This window comes from Lithobates pipiens, unplaced genomic scaffold (assembly GCF_037356315.1).
Source record: "Lithobates pipiens isolate NorthernLeopardFrog02 unplaced genomic scaffold, aLitPip1_a1.2 Scaffold_19, whole genome shotgun sequence".
In the NCBI taxonomy this organism is placed as follows: Eukaryota; Metazoa; Chordata; class Amphibia; order Anura; family Ranidae; genus Lithobates; species Lithobates pipiens.
The window spans coordinates 418,497,250-418,515,585 of record NW_027507764.1 but is presented as its reverse complement, the minus strand read 5'-3'; the positions used below and the strand labels follow the sequence as shown (position 1 = coordinate 418,515,585).

The 18,336-nt window shown below is 40.6% G+C and overlaps 1 protein-coding gene across 4 annotated transcripts in view; it reads right to left on the bottom strand.

Moving 5' to 3' along the window:
- Positions 1 to 1,488: 1,488 nt before the first annotated feature.
- YES1 (YES proto-oncogene 1, Src family tyrosine kinase) overlaps positions 1,489 to 18,336 on the bottom strand; it is an 86,565-nt gene continuing 69,717 nt past the window's right edge. For all 4 annotated transcript variants that reach the window (XM_077492537.1, XM_077492538.1, XM_077492539.1 and 1 more), the window contains exons 6-12: positions 17,071 to 17,220; positions 15,217 to 15,372; positions 11,861 to 12,040; positions 8,599 to 8,675; positions 8,355 to 8,508; positions 5,615 to 5,746; positions 1,489 to 3,639 (exon numbers count right to left, since the gene is read on the bottom strand). In XM_077492537.1, coding sequence (XP_077348663.1) covers positions 3,431 to 3,639; positions 5,615 to 5,746; positions 8,355 to 8,508; positions 8,599 to 8,675; positions 11,861 to 12,040; positions 15,217 to 15,372; positions 17,071 to 17,220 — 1,058 coding nt within the window. In that variant the 3' untranslated portion in view covers positions 1,489 to 3,430. The remainder of the gene's footprint in view (positions 3,640 to 5,614; positions 5,747 to 8,354; positions 8,509 to 8,598; positions 8,676 to 11,860; positions 12,041 to 15,216; positions 15,373 to 17,070; positions 17,221 to 18,336) is intronic.

Sequence of the window (18,336 nt, the reverse complement as noted above, 5' to 3'; positions counted from 1 at the left end):
TCAGATCAGCTTCAAATAAGGTATGTATACTTGTTTTTTCTTTACAGGGCTGGAGAGATTAGTGTTAGAATGCTAGTGGCTATAGACGCAGGGGTTTTAGTTTTTTGCATGGACTTCCACGCAATGTTTGAACAGGTTATGTGAACAGAGCATATGATGTATGATAACACACTACTTTGCATCGCAGTATGCTGCAAGTCCGATTTCAGTCAATCAGTTATGTACTGCCTTAATGCAACATGATAACCTGCGACATAATGCACTATGATTGAACAGCTGGGTATGAATGGCCCAAAACTCCTAGCTGGCCAAGAACAGTCTGGAACTGCTTTTATGCAAGAAAAAGTATAATTATAAATAGGGCTGCAACTAACGATCATTTTCATAATCGATCAGCTGATTATTTTTTCGATTAATTGGATAAAATCATTTAAAAAAAACAAAAACGTAATATGCAATTTTTCAGTTTATTTAAAAGCAATAATGAAAAAACTGAGGGTTACACTCAAACTGCAGAATAAAACACCAATGATGGGGCACTATTCGTCCCGGGAACACCAATGATGGGGCATTATTCCTCCCGGGAACACCAATGATGGGGTACTATTCTTCCCGGGAACACCAATGATGGGGTACTCCCCCCCCCCCCCCCCCCCGAGAACACCAATGATGAGGCACTATTTCCTGCCCCCTCCCAGGAAAACCAATGATGGGGCACTACTATTCCACCCCCCCCCCCCCGAACACCAATGAGCGCCCCCCCCGGAATACTTAGAAGTGTTAGGATGGGGCACTTGTCATAAAAATTAATGTACTGTGCATGTTTTATTTTACTGTTATATTAGCCGCTACCTTTCACAGCCCGTGTGCAGCTCGCCAGCTTGGCTCCCCTCACGGCTGCTTCTCACCTCTGTTCCCTCGAGGCAGCAGCGGGCAGGGATGAGAAGATCAGTGGGGAGCTGACGTCAGAGGAGAGGTGCGGATGTGCAGCGCGGACGTGCCTTGTAACATACGGAGGCGCCTTGTGCACAGACGGGAGGAGGATTTATTTAACGGACGGACAAGGAGGAAGGTACTGACAAACGACAATGATTTTCATTATCGATTATTACTGATAATATTCGATTAATCGTTGCAGCCCTAATTATAAATTACACATAAAAACAAATTATATCAACATACAGGCATACCATTTACAGTAAGTTTATAACATGGGTATACAGCATCTCTCCATTAGAGCCAATCTGAATGGGTGAAGAAGCTAGTGCATCACTGTAAAAGCAGGTAACAAATACTTGTTTTAGAGGTCTGCTTTCATACTGAACCTGAATCCTGGGATGCAAACTTTAGCCACCTAGCGTTATCTGGTCTTGCATACATTGTGTGATGGGCAACATCACTGACCAGTTTACCTTAACCGTGTTATTAGCTTGATAGCTACCTGAACCATGTAGCTTTCTGAAACACCCCCCAAAAAACTAGACCAAGTTTGTAAAAAAGAAAAACGATTTTGTTTATTTTACATATTGATCTCCTGTTGCTCCAAGAGGCATCATATTGAACATAAAACTGTTAAATGTATCAACCAGTAAGCTCCCCTTCCTGTTAGATATGCATCATCACAATCATTTCCAATGCAATAATTACTCAGTTAATTTGTTACTATACAAATGATATTACATGATCAATGTTTAGTAGTGAAAAGACAATGATTGACAGCCAGTCGAACTGCCAAGCACTGATGCTTTTTTACTTAGTACAGAAACTTAGAGTTTGAGTTAAATTAGTTTAAAAAGTCTTATAAAAAAGATACACTTCCATAATTTTTGTATAAAGCCCTTAAAAAAAAAAAAAAAAAAAAGTAATTTTAAAAAGGAAAAATGTTGTGATGGCACCGCCATTGAAAACACGTTGGGAATTGTAAACAAAATATAGTTCCACATTACCAAATATCTGTACATATTTGCCAACAATCCTAAATAAATGGGTAAAATGATTGGGTGTTGTGGAAATGGGCGAGTTGAGGGCATCGCCTAGCTGGTCCCTGGTGTTAAGCTGGAAACGTTAGCAAGTATGCCTAGAGGCTAAGAAGAACTGATCTTGGACCTGTCCAGACTGTAGTGTGTGAAATGTAGAATGGGAAATACAAGCTGGAAATTTATGTTTTATTGTTAGATAAACATAATAACAAATAAAAGAAAATTCAAAGGAAAAACAATTATTGCAAGATATGGGTCAGTTATAAATGTAAAAACTTGCACAAGTGTGTTTGTGTCCAGCCAGCTTGGCACTGGGGACCTTGCGCTCCAACCACAGTAAATAAACCATGTCAGAATACAGTCATTTAAAGCATTCACATTTTTGCTCCAGTCACTTCACACTAATATTAGTCAATCAAATAGAAGCCAAAGTGCTATCCCTGAACTACAGGAAATTCTCAAATAGTGTCATAGATGTGTGATTCCGAGACTTCTTACAAATAAAAAGTCAAAAAATTAGCATAAAAAAAATTGTATCAAAAACGCATGAGATTGCATACATGATTATCTGCACTTTAAATAACCTATAGCCACTTCCGATTGCCCATGATAAGAGTTATGGGGAAAAATAGATATCACCTTTAACGCATAATAAACATTTTTAGATATTGCTTGATGTTAACACACCACTTTATATCCTGCAGGCAGTTTTAGGCAATTCAATTGTCATTGTTTGGAGAGATTCAGTGCAGAGGAAAGTCTCTGGAGGGAGGTCCAGTGACTCTGCAGTGAGCTCAGATTAAGTGCTCTTTCCCCTGTATGACAATAGTGACAGCAAACAAAGGGAGATGTATGCCCTACTGAAACTGAGTTCTAATGTAATGTCTAAATTGAACACGTCATGTCTAGCCTTTTGGCGAGAAGGCTAAAAAAAATATACTAATTAACAATTTCCCTTCACTTCATCCATGGGCATTGTAGCTTGTGGAAGGCAACGTATTTTCATACTGTGTATGTCAGCATATGATGTGCATTAAAAAACAAACACAACAAGATCTTATCGATCGACCAGGAATGAAATGCTTGGTCCAGTGATGAGCCCCTATTTGATGTTCCTGAAATGTTTGCTTAAGAAAGAACAAAAATAAAAATAAAAAAGAGAAAATCTGTATTAAAACAGCGGGCTGAACATGGAGTTCTTAATGGCTTAACCAACCATCCACACCACTCCTGACCATTCTTTGGGACCTGCTCTAAATCATATGATTTGTCCATTTTGCTTGCAATACTTTCAAAGTGGTTTTGTGCAACTGTACTGTGGATTTCCAATTCGCCATAAGCATGCTGAGTGATCAAGACTCTCCATTCCGCTATAGGAACAGGTAAGAACTTATGCAAAGTCTCTTGTATACTTTTGGCAAGTATTGTGCATTTTATGGTTGCTCTCCCTCTTATAGATTGTCTCCAGGTTGGTACTGTGGCTCTGTTGCTGTAAAGTAGTCTTCTAAAAATGACTGTATATATTCAAAGGTTGGCCTCTCATCTGGGTCCTTCTTCCAGCACAACTTCATTAAATCATGCAGGGACTCTGGGCAGCCTTGAGGGCAGGGCATTCGGTAGCCACGCTCCACTTGCTCCAGCACCTCCCTATTCACCATTCCTGTAGAAAGAATTTCATATAGTTAGCCAGAAACTATTGAACAAGGAGGTGGTTATAAGTATACAACTGGGAAAGTGTATGAAACAGAGCTGTTGCCCTGGAATCTGTTGAGATTCCATATTTCCCAGTGCAGGTTAGATAAAGAAAAATAGAGAAAGCCATTTCTGGTCTACTGAAATTGCTGCCCCGACTATCACCAGCCTGGAGCAAGTACACAGTAAATTAATGCAAGGAAAAAAGGCAGAATTCCATATGCCTGTACATGTTCCATATTACCAACTCAAAGCAGCCTACAAACTTCTGCCACGATTGGTTTCCTTTATTAAAATGTGTACCAAACCAAATTTCCTATGGTTTTCACGAGCATCTCAGACAGGTGTTTTAATTAAAGGGAGATAGAGAGATACAGATACAGATATATATATAAAATGCTGTCCCTGCTGCTGGCAAACAGCCCATTTAGCCTTGGTTCACACATATGCATGCTGAAATGTGATTTAGGCATATGTTTCCTTCTATATACCATTCAGGTTTTTCGTGCGATTTCAGTAAAGGTGCGATTTTGCTGTCTCCCTCTCCATAACTGATTCCCATTGACTTCAATGCAAAATCACCTAATATTGTCGGCAAAGCAAGGAAAAAATCCTCTCATCTACTTCAGCGCAAAGACAAACGCCCACCCCACATCGACTTCAATGCAGAGAAATGCGCCCAATGCAAAAAAATCTAATCCAGTGATGAGGGAGTGGGGCCGAGCCAGTCTCTGTGCGTCTATAGACACACAAAGCCTGGCTCAGGGGCAAGTCGACACAACTGCCCCCAAAGCAAGCAGCTTGCTGTTGAGGCAGAAGAGAAGGAGCAAAACACCAGCGGGGACCCCAGAAGAGGAGGGTAAGGAACAGGTTTGTGCAATACCAGTGCATATGAACCTCTCTTTTTTTTGGGGGGGGGGGAGAGAAAGACTTTAAAATAACTTTAAGGATATTCGATTCATACCTCTTCACATTTTTTACTGCCGTGTGCTGCACTCTGAAGATATCTAAATAAGGGATCTACTTTAAGTGCCTTAAGCTGGCCATAGTTGGATAGAAATACCCGCAGAACCGGACTAATTTTGAACCCTCTATGGGCAGAATTGGTTGTACTGAAGTGGATCTATCGACTGACTTCAGTACAGTCAGCCTTTCGGGTATTTTTATATGATAACTGCTGGCGGTTATAGAACAGGAGGAGGGAATCCCCCCTCAACACCGACTTTGTTGATGTGATTATATTTTCTTCAACCAGTGGTCAAAGGAAAGAAAACCGCATAATCTACAGCCTAACATTTTACCCATGATGGTAAATAGCTCCCACTAACGCAAGACTGAATTTGACATTTCTACATACAGTAACTCGCATAATAGCCTGCAAGCTTTGTACCACAATATTATGTTTTTCAAAAAGGTGCATTACTTAAGTGTGCATTATTATGTAGTTTCTAGACTCCGAGCAGTTTTTATCTCACAAATGGACCATTTATGCCTCTGTGGTTTGTCCAGCATCCTTCCGATGGACGCAACACAAAGTGATGCATAAAAGACAGATGTTAAACTACCCATGAGAATGACCTTTTAACGTTTTACTTTTCAGGCTGTTGTCCACATATATTACAGTTTGCCAACATTGTCAATAATCAATTTGCACAAAATATATTAAAGGCTTTGTGTAAAACAAGCTACACTGCGTACTTCATTCCCGTAAATGCTACGTGTGCATAAACTGCATTTAGAAGGAAAATGCAAAGACTATTCAACACATTAACATGTTGACTTAGAGGTAGACATTACATAACTTGCACACTTACTTGCATTCCGATCCACATTTTGATTATTAAAAGGTCACATATACATTTTTAAATGCTTCCTTTAGTGGCAAAACGGAAAACATTACAAAATACAGGAAGTGGAAGAAAACCAGCCATGGGATATAGTACCTGGATATGGTACTCTTCCTTTGGTGACCAGCTCTGTTAGAAGAATGCCAAATGACCAGACATCAGACTTGATGGTAAATCTGCCATACAAGGCAGCCTCGGGAGCTGTCCACTTGATAGGAAACTTTGCACCTAAATTGCCACAGAACAGATTGCTTGTGAGTGTTTGCTCATAAAAATATTACATCGTTACAGGGTATATACAATCAACCAAATTTACACTTGCCTTTCATTAAGCACTGATGCATTTCAATAAATGACCAGAACAAAATGGACTTTCAAAAATTAGTTTTTATACTCATCATAAAATACTTTTCTGTGAGCCCATTCAGGGACATAACTATTGGTAAAAGGAAACCAAAAACAGTTATAATGTAACTTACAGTAAAAATGGGACCTTAAGGCCAGCCCACTAGAGGCTATAACCCCTCCCACCTCATCTTTGCCTGTCCCAAGCAGTCCAAATTGGAAACAATGGCATATGAGTGGAGGGAGTCATGTTCCTCAATGGGCTGTGAGAAAAGGATTTTTACAATAAGTACAAATATTCTAGTTACTCTATTGACCATTGATACACAACTTTATTGGTAATGAGCAACCAAGGTACAGGCAAAAGCAGTCCAAACTACGAGGAAAGCACACGAAAACCAACCTAACAGGCGGAAAAAAAAGGGAAAAACCAAGAGCATTAAGTAGCAGCTTACCAAACTTTTCAGTCGAAACTGACATTCGCATACACAAGGTTGGACACAACATCGGTAACACAAAATCCACAATTAGGCAAGATGTAGAGACCGCCCTGGCCAAAAAGGTGGTCTTAGATCTCAAACAACCCTTTGTGAAATATATAAATATAATATGAGGCTCCTTACAGGACAATGCTGAAACTTTTCAACTGAAGTGATAGCTACAAAAAGGTTTGCTTATGGGATAAGACCAAAAAAAAAAAAAAAAAAAAAAAAAAAAGACTGGCACTCAGTAGCCGACCTTTCAGCAGTTTATTATCAAAACAGCCAAAATGCGCTACCATAGTTTGGGCAATGAGGCCTTAATCACAGCTACGATTAAGACCTCATGGCTGAAACACATTAGCATCTTTGTCATGACCAGATTTGAGCACTTGGATAATAAAATGTCGATGAAAGATCAGCTACTGTGCACCGACAGTTTCTTCTATTACTATTCCTCTTTGATGACTTGCAGGAGCCCAACTGTTTCTCAGTGTCCCATCACAATTAAATTGGGTGGAGGAGATTTGAGCGCTCACGTTTTGTGATAACGAATAAATGTTCTGAATAGGTTCAAACAGGGGGTTTTGCAACATGGGCAAAACTAGAATTAAAAAGATTAAACCCAAAGTTTTTAAGCACTTTCAGCAGCCGATGTAAATGCTTGCCAAGTATGTAGCTTCATCTTTTAATTCTTGCCTATGTTAAAGTATAGCTAAAAGGGATTTTTTTGGGTTTTTAGTTTCAGATAGGTATTCGAATTCATCTTCAGTCTATTAGGTTTTCATTGCTCTCCATGTCCCCGTTAGAAAAAGATTCACCCCCTTTATTTGTCCCGTTTACCATTATCACTGAACGTAAAACAAAACCCAAAATTTTGAGTTGTCCCCAGAAAGGTAATATGGGGGAAATCTTCCAGTATTCAGCCATCAGGTGCTGTGTGCTGGTAGGTAGCCCATTACTTTCTATAGGGACTCAGTCTCAATCTGACAGCTCTGAGCAGAACTAAATACAGGCTGTCTGCATTCAGAGAAAGACTTGATTTGTCAAACACCATGCAGAGACACTGTGAAAAGTGTTGGAGTGGAAATGGAGAATAGAATCATGGTGAAGGTAGATACCATCAACCCAAAGACATGCTGGTAGGTTAATTGACTTCTGTCTAAATTGGCCCTAGTATATGTATGCAAGTTACGGACCTTAGATTGTAAGCTCCTTGAGGGTAGGGACTGATGTGAAAGTACAATGTATATGTAAAGCGTTGCGCAAATTGACGGCGCTATTCAAGTACCTTAAATAATAATAAATAATCCCAGCACTTGCATACAGTTCTGCTAGAAAGACTGGTTGTTGGGACTGAAGCGGTCAAACCTGACTTCAAAGATATTCAAGGTCCAAAATCGATTTAGACACATAAGAGTCCAAGGCCAGAGAGGTTTGCTCACACAGCAGCAGATAGTCTGATCATTGGATACATGGACAATCTCAGATACAAAGAAAACCCACAACTGGTGCAAGGACCTTTACAATTAGATAAAGCATGTGGGGCTGTTTTATCAATAGACTTTGGGACATTTGCTTACCATGTATGCTTCGAACTCTCTAAACTTGTGGTGGTAAAGAAACCTTGTGGGTTCTGTAACTGGGACCTGACTTAGAGGATAGGAAAGTGTGAACCTTTGTCACAGAACCTTATTCTTTGTGTAGCAGTCTTTCTCCCATCGCAATGTCAACGATTTTGTCTAGTAAGAGTGAAAAGATGGTCTCCAACAAGGGGTAGGCAAAACAAGGCCTGCTTACATTGTTGCTCCACTGACAGGCACTTAAATAATGACGACTGCAGAACTGTTACAGAGATAGCATAGAAAGTATAACAAATGAACTGGGAAAAAAACTGCACTCATTGGCTAGCTAGGGAGACTCCTAGTATTTAATATATCTATTATGAATCTACCAGCAGATAATAGCAGAAAATCTACTTCAGGAGAAAACTAATTAAAACATAATTTTACCTTGTCTTGCTGTGTATTCATTGTCTTCTATTAATCTGGCCAGACCGAAATCAGCTATTTTACAAACAAGATTGTCCCCCACTAGGATGTTAGCAGCTCGAAGGTCCCTGTGGATGTAGTTCATCCTTTCTATATAGGCCATACCATCTGCAATCTACAAAAGGATACAATGGTAGGTAAATTATTAACCTGTTGATTGCAACAACAACCATGACCAGATAAAGAGCAGCATATACTCTCCTACCTGTGCAGCCATATCAACAAGCTGTGGCAACTTCAAATACTTCCCATCCCCTTCTTTAAGAAAGTCCAGAAGACTGCCTGTAAAAATAAAAAATAAATAAATTAAAAACAAACACACAGAACAAACTTAATTTCACTTGGCTTCATTGCTATCCAACAGCAAGAACATCTTAAAATAAATTTTTTGGTACTAGCTGTAAAATAATTTTCTTGGAGTCCTTTGAAGGACACAGACTTTACCATTCACGCTATACTGGCAAAACAAACAAAAAACTGCAGATCAGCCTAGGACAGTGATGGCGAACCTTGGCACTCCAGATGTTTTGGAACTACATTTCCCATGATTCTCAACCACACTGCAGAGTCCTTGAGCATCATGGGAAATGTAGTTCCAAAACATCAGGGGTGCCAAGGTTCGCCATCACTGGCCTAGGATAACCTCTCCCATTACCAGCATAACCCAGATTCACAGCAAAGCGGTACTGGGAGCAAAATTATAAACACAGAGGGGTAGGGAACTCACGTCTCTCAGTCAACTCCAAAAAAAGATTTTACAGCGAGTACAAAATTCCTACTTTTGTTCTAGCTAAAGGAAACACACAGAAATCTAACCTTTGGGATATTCAAAGGCAGTCCAACTGATGGTTGGGCAACTCTAAACAAATGCTAAGTGGTCTAAGCAAAATTTCAGAGAACTGGGGACAGCCTGCAGCTCAAAGAGGTGCCTAAAGGACATGATGCTCAAAGCTGGCATCAGATGAGGCTGCAACATAGTAGAACCCAGAGAACATGTGAACAGAAGATGAGGTGGCAGTCTCGTGAGGCGAATGATGCTTAATGACGAAAGGCCCAGTAGATCTAGTAGAATGCACCCTGACAGGGAAGGGTGCAACCTGATCCTTGAGTACATGAGCTGGATGGTCTGTCAACTTCCATAACCACCATACAAGTGAAAACCTGGGCCTTGGTGGAAAATGAACCAGTCTGGGGACTTGATTAAATGGTCCCAAGTTGCAGATCAGAAGAGTAAAGTGTAGAATATTCCAAAAGTTCATATCGTACATGCATTTTCCTCTATATTGCTTTGAGTATATGTATCCTGTTCTTTACCAAGAGCCTTATTTCTGCTTTAATATCTGGTAATTCTGCCAGTTTCCCCCTTGTCTGCTTCATTTCAACCACATCAAGCATAGGAAAGGATCCATGCTGGTGCAGTTGGTTTGCTCATCTCTTCTTCCTGAACATGCAGACTGCTGTGCCCACACTCAGTGCGCCTGTATCTCCCATAATCAGCTTGCCCACCATGCCCCCTGTACAGCCCTGCTGTGTCAAAGGACTTTGGCAACAGTAGACATGATGCAAGAAGCCCTGGAGCCATTCGATCGTGAGCTGGGGGAACCCATTACAGTGGGACTGTCCCTATCCCCTTCCTGGTCTACAATCATGAATATTGCAACTGTGCTGCAGCAACAGAGCGTAAGGCTCAGAGTAAGATGCAAGGCTTTAAGTATTTATAAAACCTGGACAACAGATGAGAGCTAGATAGTGGTAGGAAAAAAATGGGGGGTAGCAAAAACAGGCTAGTCTTTTACACTAAACAGTTGTCCTATGAAAAATCTGAGACATACTGGTAGTGGGAGGGGTTACCCTGGGTATAAATAGGTTGATGTACAGTTTTTTCTTGCTTGCCAGTCTCTGGTCCTCCTAGAGGTGGCAGCATAACCAATGTTTTAAAAAGGTAAAACACATACCATGTCCCTCAATGGACAAATGTATAAACACACACACACACACACACACACACACACACTTCTGCACGGAAGACAAGTACAAAATTCTTGGGCTTGTTTACACCAGCCCCTCCAAACCAGGATTCTGTGAAATCCTAGGGTTCCTTCGGTGGTTGCTAGGGGTTTCCATCATCAGTGAGATTCATCTCCTTCCTGCGAATGCCTGCATAGTTCTGAAACTAACCTCACTCAGCAGAGCAAGCAGCAAGGAACCAGTGGAGCCTCTTCTTGGTCTTAGATTAGTAACCAGAAACACCAATTACATTTTCATCTATCTGTAAGGGTAGACTTAATTCTGTGGGTCACCAATACACATGAGTACTTTTCTGACAGACACCAATAAAAGAGGTCTCCACTGAAAAACCAACAACATTTTACGTGTTGGTGCATTTTTCCACTGGACATTATTTGTTTCATTTTATAAATTATTATTAAAGTTAATTTTGCAGAATATATCAAGAGGGTGTTGAAAATGATCCCCTCTGGGTATAAAAAACATTAGGCCACTGTCTTTATTAGAGATGCAACATACTAATGTACCTAGATAGTTTTTGGGTCTCCCCCTTCAAAACGTTCCCTCTGCATGAAAAGGTCAAGAACGCCTGCCTTAAATAATTAGTACAGTATTTTAATTTTACCAACAATTTGAAAAACACATATGCTCAACCTATACGGCTGTAAACATCCTAGAGGGACCTTAGAAAAAAAAAAGTGTACGAAGTATGATGAACATGATTTATAACGTTTAGGGCCAGTTCACACCACATACAGTCCAGTGCGTTGTATTCCTGCATCAAAAACGCATAGAAAGTAGGTTATATAGTTTTCGATGGCATAGTTTGCCCCAGTGCATACAGTTCCAGAAAAAAATAAGTAGAACATGATGCATTTTTCCTGCACTGCGCTGGAATGATGTACAACGCATCTGGAACGCACATGTCCTTATCTAAGGTCAAGAGAAAGGAGGGGGAAATTGCACTGGACTGCATCAAAAAAGCGTCTGGAACGCATCCGGACTGCGTTTCTATGGTGTGAACTGGACCTTATAGTGGATAAGCATGTGGTTCAGCAAGTTTAAAGCTTAGACCCATGGGGCACTTATCTTGGCACTGGCAGCAGCAGGGTTACTAGAAAGTGCAAACAGAACTCTTGACTCTTTCCAAGAAAGTCAGTCCATGGCCAGGTCAGCAAGACTGCTCCATGCTGATAAAAAATGCTACAGACAGTCATCGACCAAGCAACTCCTCAATTCATCAAGCCAGGGAGAAAGCAGCATGGAGAGGCAGCAATTACTACATCATTGATGAATTGTCACTAGTGTGCCCTTTAGCCAATGTTCCTAAATATGTTTCTTTATTTTCTAAAACAAACATTTGGATTGTAGACATATCAATCTAAAGGATGCAGTAAAGATAGAAACGTTTTAGCGTTACATAACCGGGTTTGTGAAAAAATGCTTTCAATTAAACAAACCTTTTGTCATAAATTCTGTAACAATGTAGATTGGTTCTTCTGAAACCACAGCATAAAGGGGGACTAGTTTGTCATGCCTTAGCTTTTTCATTATCTGCGCTTCTTGTAGGAAAGCTTCAGGCATCATTGTTCCAGGCTTTAGTGTTTTAATGGCTACTTTAGTTGTTCCATTCCAGGTTCCTAGAGGGGGGGGGGGGGGAAGCAAACAAGAAGCATGTTGAGAACTCTACCGAGCAGAAATAACAGAGCAACCAATGACCTATCAAGGAAAATGAAATTAAATGTTACATTTTGGAAATGCTGGTAGAATAATAAATGCAAAAATATATTTAAAAAAAGAATGCATCTGTATTTTATTTATACCTTTTTGCACTAAAAAAGAAAAAACGCTATCAATACACACAGGAAGTTAAAGGCAACAAACCCCACAGAAGAGAGCAAAATCTACTTGAAGAAAGATTTCCTTTTTAAAGCCAATATGCAGATATGTAGATCAAAGAATTATCCGAGTTCGCTGATGTTTGGTAAAGACTGGGAACTTATTTACTCCTGTTGAAGTATAGATTTTTTTTTTTTTTTTTAAACACAAAACTTCAAAAGGGCAACAATTTTTGACACGGTCTGCCTGCACATAACAAATATGTTCACATTTAAAAACACAGGAAACTCATTACCTGGAGATTAGTCTCACTATACTAAATTAAGTAATGAACAGGTCAAAATACATCAAATGTTCTATTAGTTTGTTCTGCATTATTTAATTGAAGCCATGCAATATTGCACCAAAAAAGAGGTAGAGAAGAGGATCTAAAGTACGCTTCTACAACATGTGAGATCTGAGGGCATTAGAAGTAAAAAATAAAGAATGTAAGCTCAAATATACATAAACGCAAATCTGTCAGTGAATGCAGAATGCTTTCCAAGACTCGTGCAGTTGTATGCTTACTTTAGACTGCTTTTTCTTTTTTTAAAGCTTATGAACAGTAAACAATTATTTTTTATTTTTTTTTAACTTGGCCTATTAAATATATGATTGAAGGTGTTCAGTTACATATGTTTAAAAGTGCAAATACTACTACTTGGTGATCCTGCCAGAAATGTATTGAGCCCATAGCTTCTTCCACTTTTGCTGCATAGTTAGTTGTCAGTTAAAACTATTTTATGTTTTCTTGGTAGACTACACAATACCCCCCTCCCCCTAATGTTACAGAGAAGGGGAGGGGGTTGTCTGTAGTCCTGACACATCCTGTCCTCAGGGGACAACACTTCCAACATAGGTACAGTATATGTTTTTTAAAGCGGTTCTTCACCCTAAAGGGGAAGTTCCGCTAGTATTATCCCTCCCCCCCTCCGGTGCCACAATCGGCACCTTTCGGTGGGGAGGGGGGTGCAGTTACCTGGATAATCCAGGTAACTGCACCCACTTCCGGCCAGACCGCCGCATGGCTCCGCCCACCGCCGCATGGCTCTGCCCCCCCCGTTGTGTTCTGGGAAACACACAGTTCCCAGAGACACAGCGGGGAACCAGCGCAGCGCGACTCGCGCATGCGCAGTAGGGAAACGGGCAGTGAAGCCCTCTTGCTTCACTTCCCGATTCCCTGACAGAGGATGGCGGCGGTGGCTGCAGCGAGACGAGCGATCGCTCGTCATCTGCCGCCGACATCGCTGGAACCTGGGACAGGTAAGTGTGATATTATTAAAAGTCAGCAGCTTCAATATTAGTAGCTGCTGGCTTTTAATATTTTTTTTTTTTGTGCAGCTCCTCTTTAAGGCGATTATTGGACTTCTTTGACGTAAGTGCATTTTATGGTTTGTAGAATAAAAGTCTTTTTTTAGGATTTTATGCTATGTGAAGCGTTCTATATTTTGGGTACTACACATGACCATATTGCCTGTTTGACTGGTTTTCTATGCTATAAAAGGACTTTCAGATGACACTTAAAGGCCCCCGGCTAGGTATTTAGCCACAAGTGACATTGACCTTCTGTGATAGGAGGTCCGTGCGAGCCAGTAGGAAAGCACTCAACTGTGGTGGCGGTACTTTTAAAGGATTACACACATCAAGGTGGTGGATGGTGGTGATATGGACTAAGAACACTTATCACTATATTAACTGTGGACTATATCGGATCACGCTATGCAGATGAAATCACATTAGCTCAACTCGGTTAAAGTTTGTTTCTGGACTGTGCCTATATCTCACAATGTTGGCAGATTCAAAAATTGTGCATTGGATTTTGTTATTAGTGCAGTTTTTTTCTTTTTTATATATATGGCAAGCATTGTCCGCCTGGGACAGCAAGTGTGTTATCAGCAGGATCACCAACTGAAAAAAATAAAACAAAACAAAAAAAAACACATTAAAAAAAAAAAGGTAACTTGCACTTTAGTAAGGCTGTACCTTAACCACTTCAATAGTGGGCCCCTTCCTACCCAGGCCAAGTTTCAGCGCTGTGTAAATGACAATTGTGCGGTCATGCTACGCTGTACCCAAACAAAATTTTTATAATTTTGTTCCCACAAATAGAGCTTTCTTTTGGTATTTGATCACCATTGGGGTTTTACATTTTTTGCTAAACAAATAAAAAGTGACTGAAAATTTTGAAGAAAAAAAAAAAAAAAAAAAAAAAAAAAAAAAAAAAAGGTTTTTGTTTCTGTTATAACATTTGGAAAATAAATACGTTTTCTTCTTAACTGATGGGCACTGATGAGGCTGCACTGACGGCACTGATAAGGCGGCACTAAGGTGGCATGAGGCACTAATATTCAGTACTGATGGGCCCTTATAGGCGGTGCTCATAGGCAGCACTGATGAGCAGGCACTGGCAGGCATTACTGATGGGCACTGATTGGCAACCCTGGTGGCCTGGGTGGGCATCCTGGGTGGAGTTGCACTGATAATCAGCGCAAAGCCCCTTCAGGAGAGCAGCAGATTGGCTCTCCTCTAAATCACGTTTGTCAGTGCGAGTGAAGGAAAAGCCAATAAACGGCTCTTCCTGTTTACGCTGTGATTAGACATGGTAAAGTACCTATGTCAGATGCTCTTTACCAAGATCGTGACGCAGTGTGTCACACTGACCCCCGTGGGTGCACGAGCGCGGCTTATCCTGCTGGACGTCGTATGACGTCCAGTCAGGATAACTTAACCACTTTCTGGCCATCATTCTGCTATTGGTGGGTAGGAAGTAGTTAATAACAGCCCCCCGCCCCACCCACCTAAAAAAGTGAGAGTGGGGTTCTATAGAACCAGATCTCTTAACTGAAATCACCAGAGACAGTTGTACAAAATAGAAACAAGCCTGTCATTTATTTAGAAAACAAAAACGTACACGAAAAGCATCAGAACTGCAACTTACCCATCCATACTTCGCCAAAGCATCCCTGACCCAGCTTCACTTCAAGTCTCAAAGATTCTCTAGGAATTTCCCAAGCATCCTTCGCTAATCCCTGGGTTTGTGGTTTCACAGTGGGACACACAGTTGTTAACCTATAGCACAAGCCATCAGCATGTTCTAAAAAAATAAAAATAAATACACATTATTTGTAAAGCTGGAAAGAGTCTCCAATGTGTTGGAAAATATATTGAATTTTAGACTTTTATAAGTATTAAAGGCTAAGTTCACTTTTTTCCCCCCATAAATTCCAGCTTCTCAATGTACCAATATACCAGTAATGTACCTCTGTTACAGAAAAGAAAAAGCTTAATCTTTCTTCTAAGGCAGGCTTTACTTCAGCCTCTAGTATCTCCTAAAGAAAACGCCTCCATTACTATCTGCTATCCAGTCCTTAGGACATGAAAACCATTGGAAGGAAGTACTGTAGATCATCAGCTGATCTCATTAACACACACCCTGCACCTGTCCTTCCCCCTCCAGAAGATTGCTCCAACTCACCTCTGCAGTTACACACCAATCCACTGCAAGCAATGTCAGCACTGTTCTCACCGAACACACAGCCAAGGTTCTTCCTCGTTTTGTTTGTTAGCCTTTTCTTCATAGATTGTTAATTTGGCAGAGTGTGCAGGAGCTCGGAAATCACAACAGCCTATGTGGAGCAGAGCTGTAGCACTGAAAACAGAAGTGTGTCCCTGGAAGTCTGTAAAGCTCCCCCATGTCCCTGGAAAAAAGCTGAAAATGTGCATTGCACTTGCATTGCCATTCAATTTTATTGTGATCCCAAAGGCAGATAGCAGGTGTGTTTGCCGTGCCATGCAACAAACGCATTGTGCAGCAAAAAGCGTGGCAAAAGTTCTCAAGCTTCTTTTGGGCTTTTGTCGTGCATAAGAGAGCCCATTAAAGTGAACTGCTTCAAATCCCCCCCACCCCCAAAAAAAAAACAGGTGATACGTGAATGGGTCCTGAGTGTCTCCATCCACGCCCTCCTATGTATTTGTATAAAGATGGCCATATGCTGTGCAATATGACTGTACAATCTGTGTACAATTTAAACAATCAGGTTGCAATATGTATGGTCACCTTAGGGGAAAAATTAGGAAAGTGGGTGGAAATAAAACAAGTGGTGGTGTACTAATGAGGAAGGTGTGGTCCAGAGTGGTACTACATGCCTTTTCTGTGATCAAGAAAAGGCAGGGCAAACTTTCAAACAGAAGATTGAAAGCGGCTGTGGAGGAGGTAAGAGAGAGATAAGCACATTAAAAAAAAAAAAAAAAAAAAAAAAACGAAACACATTGCGATTAGGGATCGACCGATTATTGGTGGGGCTGATTATCGGCAGCCGATATTCACTTTTTTTGAAGTATCGGGCACAAACGTATACGGATATTGCTTTGAGGGGTTTTACTGGTGTGATGCATGCACCACACCGATACCGTTCTTCAGAGCAGATGGTCGGCTTTATTGTAGAAACAACCAATGCGGCTCAGCAGCCTCTCGGCCGTTATTACAAGCAGCAGCAGCAGGAGGGTACAGAATATCGGCAGACAATATCGTCTATTGGCCTAAGAGGTGGCCGTAATATTGGTATCGGCTCCAAAAATATGAGAGCATCAACACTGCACTGGTCTGGCTGGACTGCAAAACGCAACAGCAGGTGCTAACAATTCCTTATATTAAATGTTTCTGTATGAAAACAATAAATACTAAAATAATGAGCATCTCAGCATTAAATGTCTGGTTTTTGGCATTCAGAAATGAAGAGGCAACAGAATTCTGTCCAGAAGAGGCAAATTACCAATAAAATGGCCTTATTACCTGAGTAGTGTTTTACAAGCTTCTGCAGTGAATCAAACTGCGCCCGTGTAGTGATATAGTATCCTCCATTGTCAAGTTTCCTGATCTTGTAGTGTTTCACATTATCACCCTTTACTTCATCCCAATCTCGAATAGAAAGGGAATAGGCTCCTATAGAAATAATTTGAAAACATAAAAGATACAAGTTAATCCTATTAAAAGAGAAGTATGGGGTTGCCCCCCCCCCCCCATCATAATTACCTAGGCGGAAGCTGCATCTGTCCCCTGCTGGCTCTAACACTGAGAACCGAGCAATTTAACACCACCTATCACTCAGTCCTCAGAGCTCACTGAGCAGAGAGTGGTGACCATCAGTCACCACTTTCTGCTCTGGCCCCTCCTCACTCACTGGAGCGATGGGCTGTGGTGGGGTAGGAGCGGGCGGCTCAGGCTCTCAGCAGACTGCTAAGAGGCTGAGCCAAGTGTTGGTCCAGGTATGTGGGGTGGAACCCGACTTAATTGTTGCAATCTTGCCTGAGCCTGGACCTGCCTGCTCTGTGACGTCAGAAAACAATGGGCTTTAGCCTGCTAAAAACGGGTCACAGGAATGAAGAACGAACTGCACTCCTGTGATCCATAGGAGAAGTACAGCCAAATGAGCTTTGGCTGTACTTCTCCTTTAACATAGTTTTACCAATTGCTCAGATTATGCTCTCTTGTATAAGCGATAAAAGTATAAAACTGAATTTATAAAATACATAGATAACAATTTGCATAGCAATAGCCCAGTGAAAGTGCATGTACATTCGATCTGTGCAAATGTGACAAAAATTTTATTATGCTATTCTCTGTGCTGGTCAAACATTTTTATTTGATATATAATGGAAACTACCACATTTGGTCACTGGATGGCACTCAATGTCATAGAAAATTCCTATGGCGCTTTTTAAAAAATTCAACCATTTGTCTAGCACAGGAAATAGCCTAACTTTTTTTTATTTTTTCATCCTTCACACAGATCGAAATGCACATGCACTTTTACTTGGTGAAATGCTATGCAATTTTTTTCATAATTATAACCCTTTGTCAAGCAGTAATGGCAAGGCATCCTTAGAGAGTGAATAGTCTTTAGCTTTTAAAAGATATGGGTAATGTATCCATTTCACATCATTATGAATTTACAAATTCTTTATCACTCTGTTTTAAAGTAGATCAAAATCCTAATTGACTGGCATTAAAGTCATTGTAAAGGTTTTCTATGCATTAATATAAAAAAAGCCTGTGTGT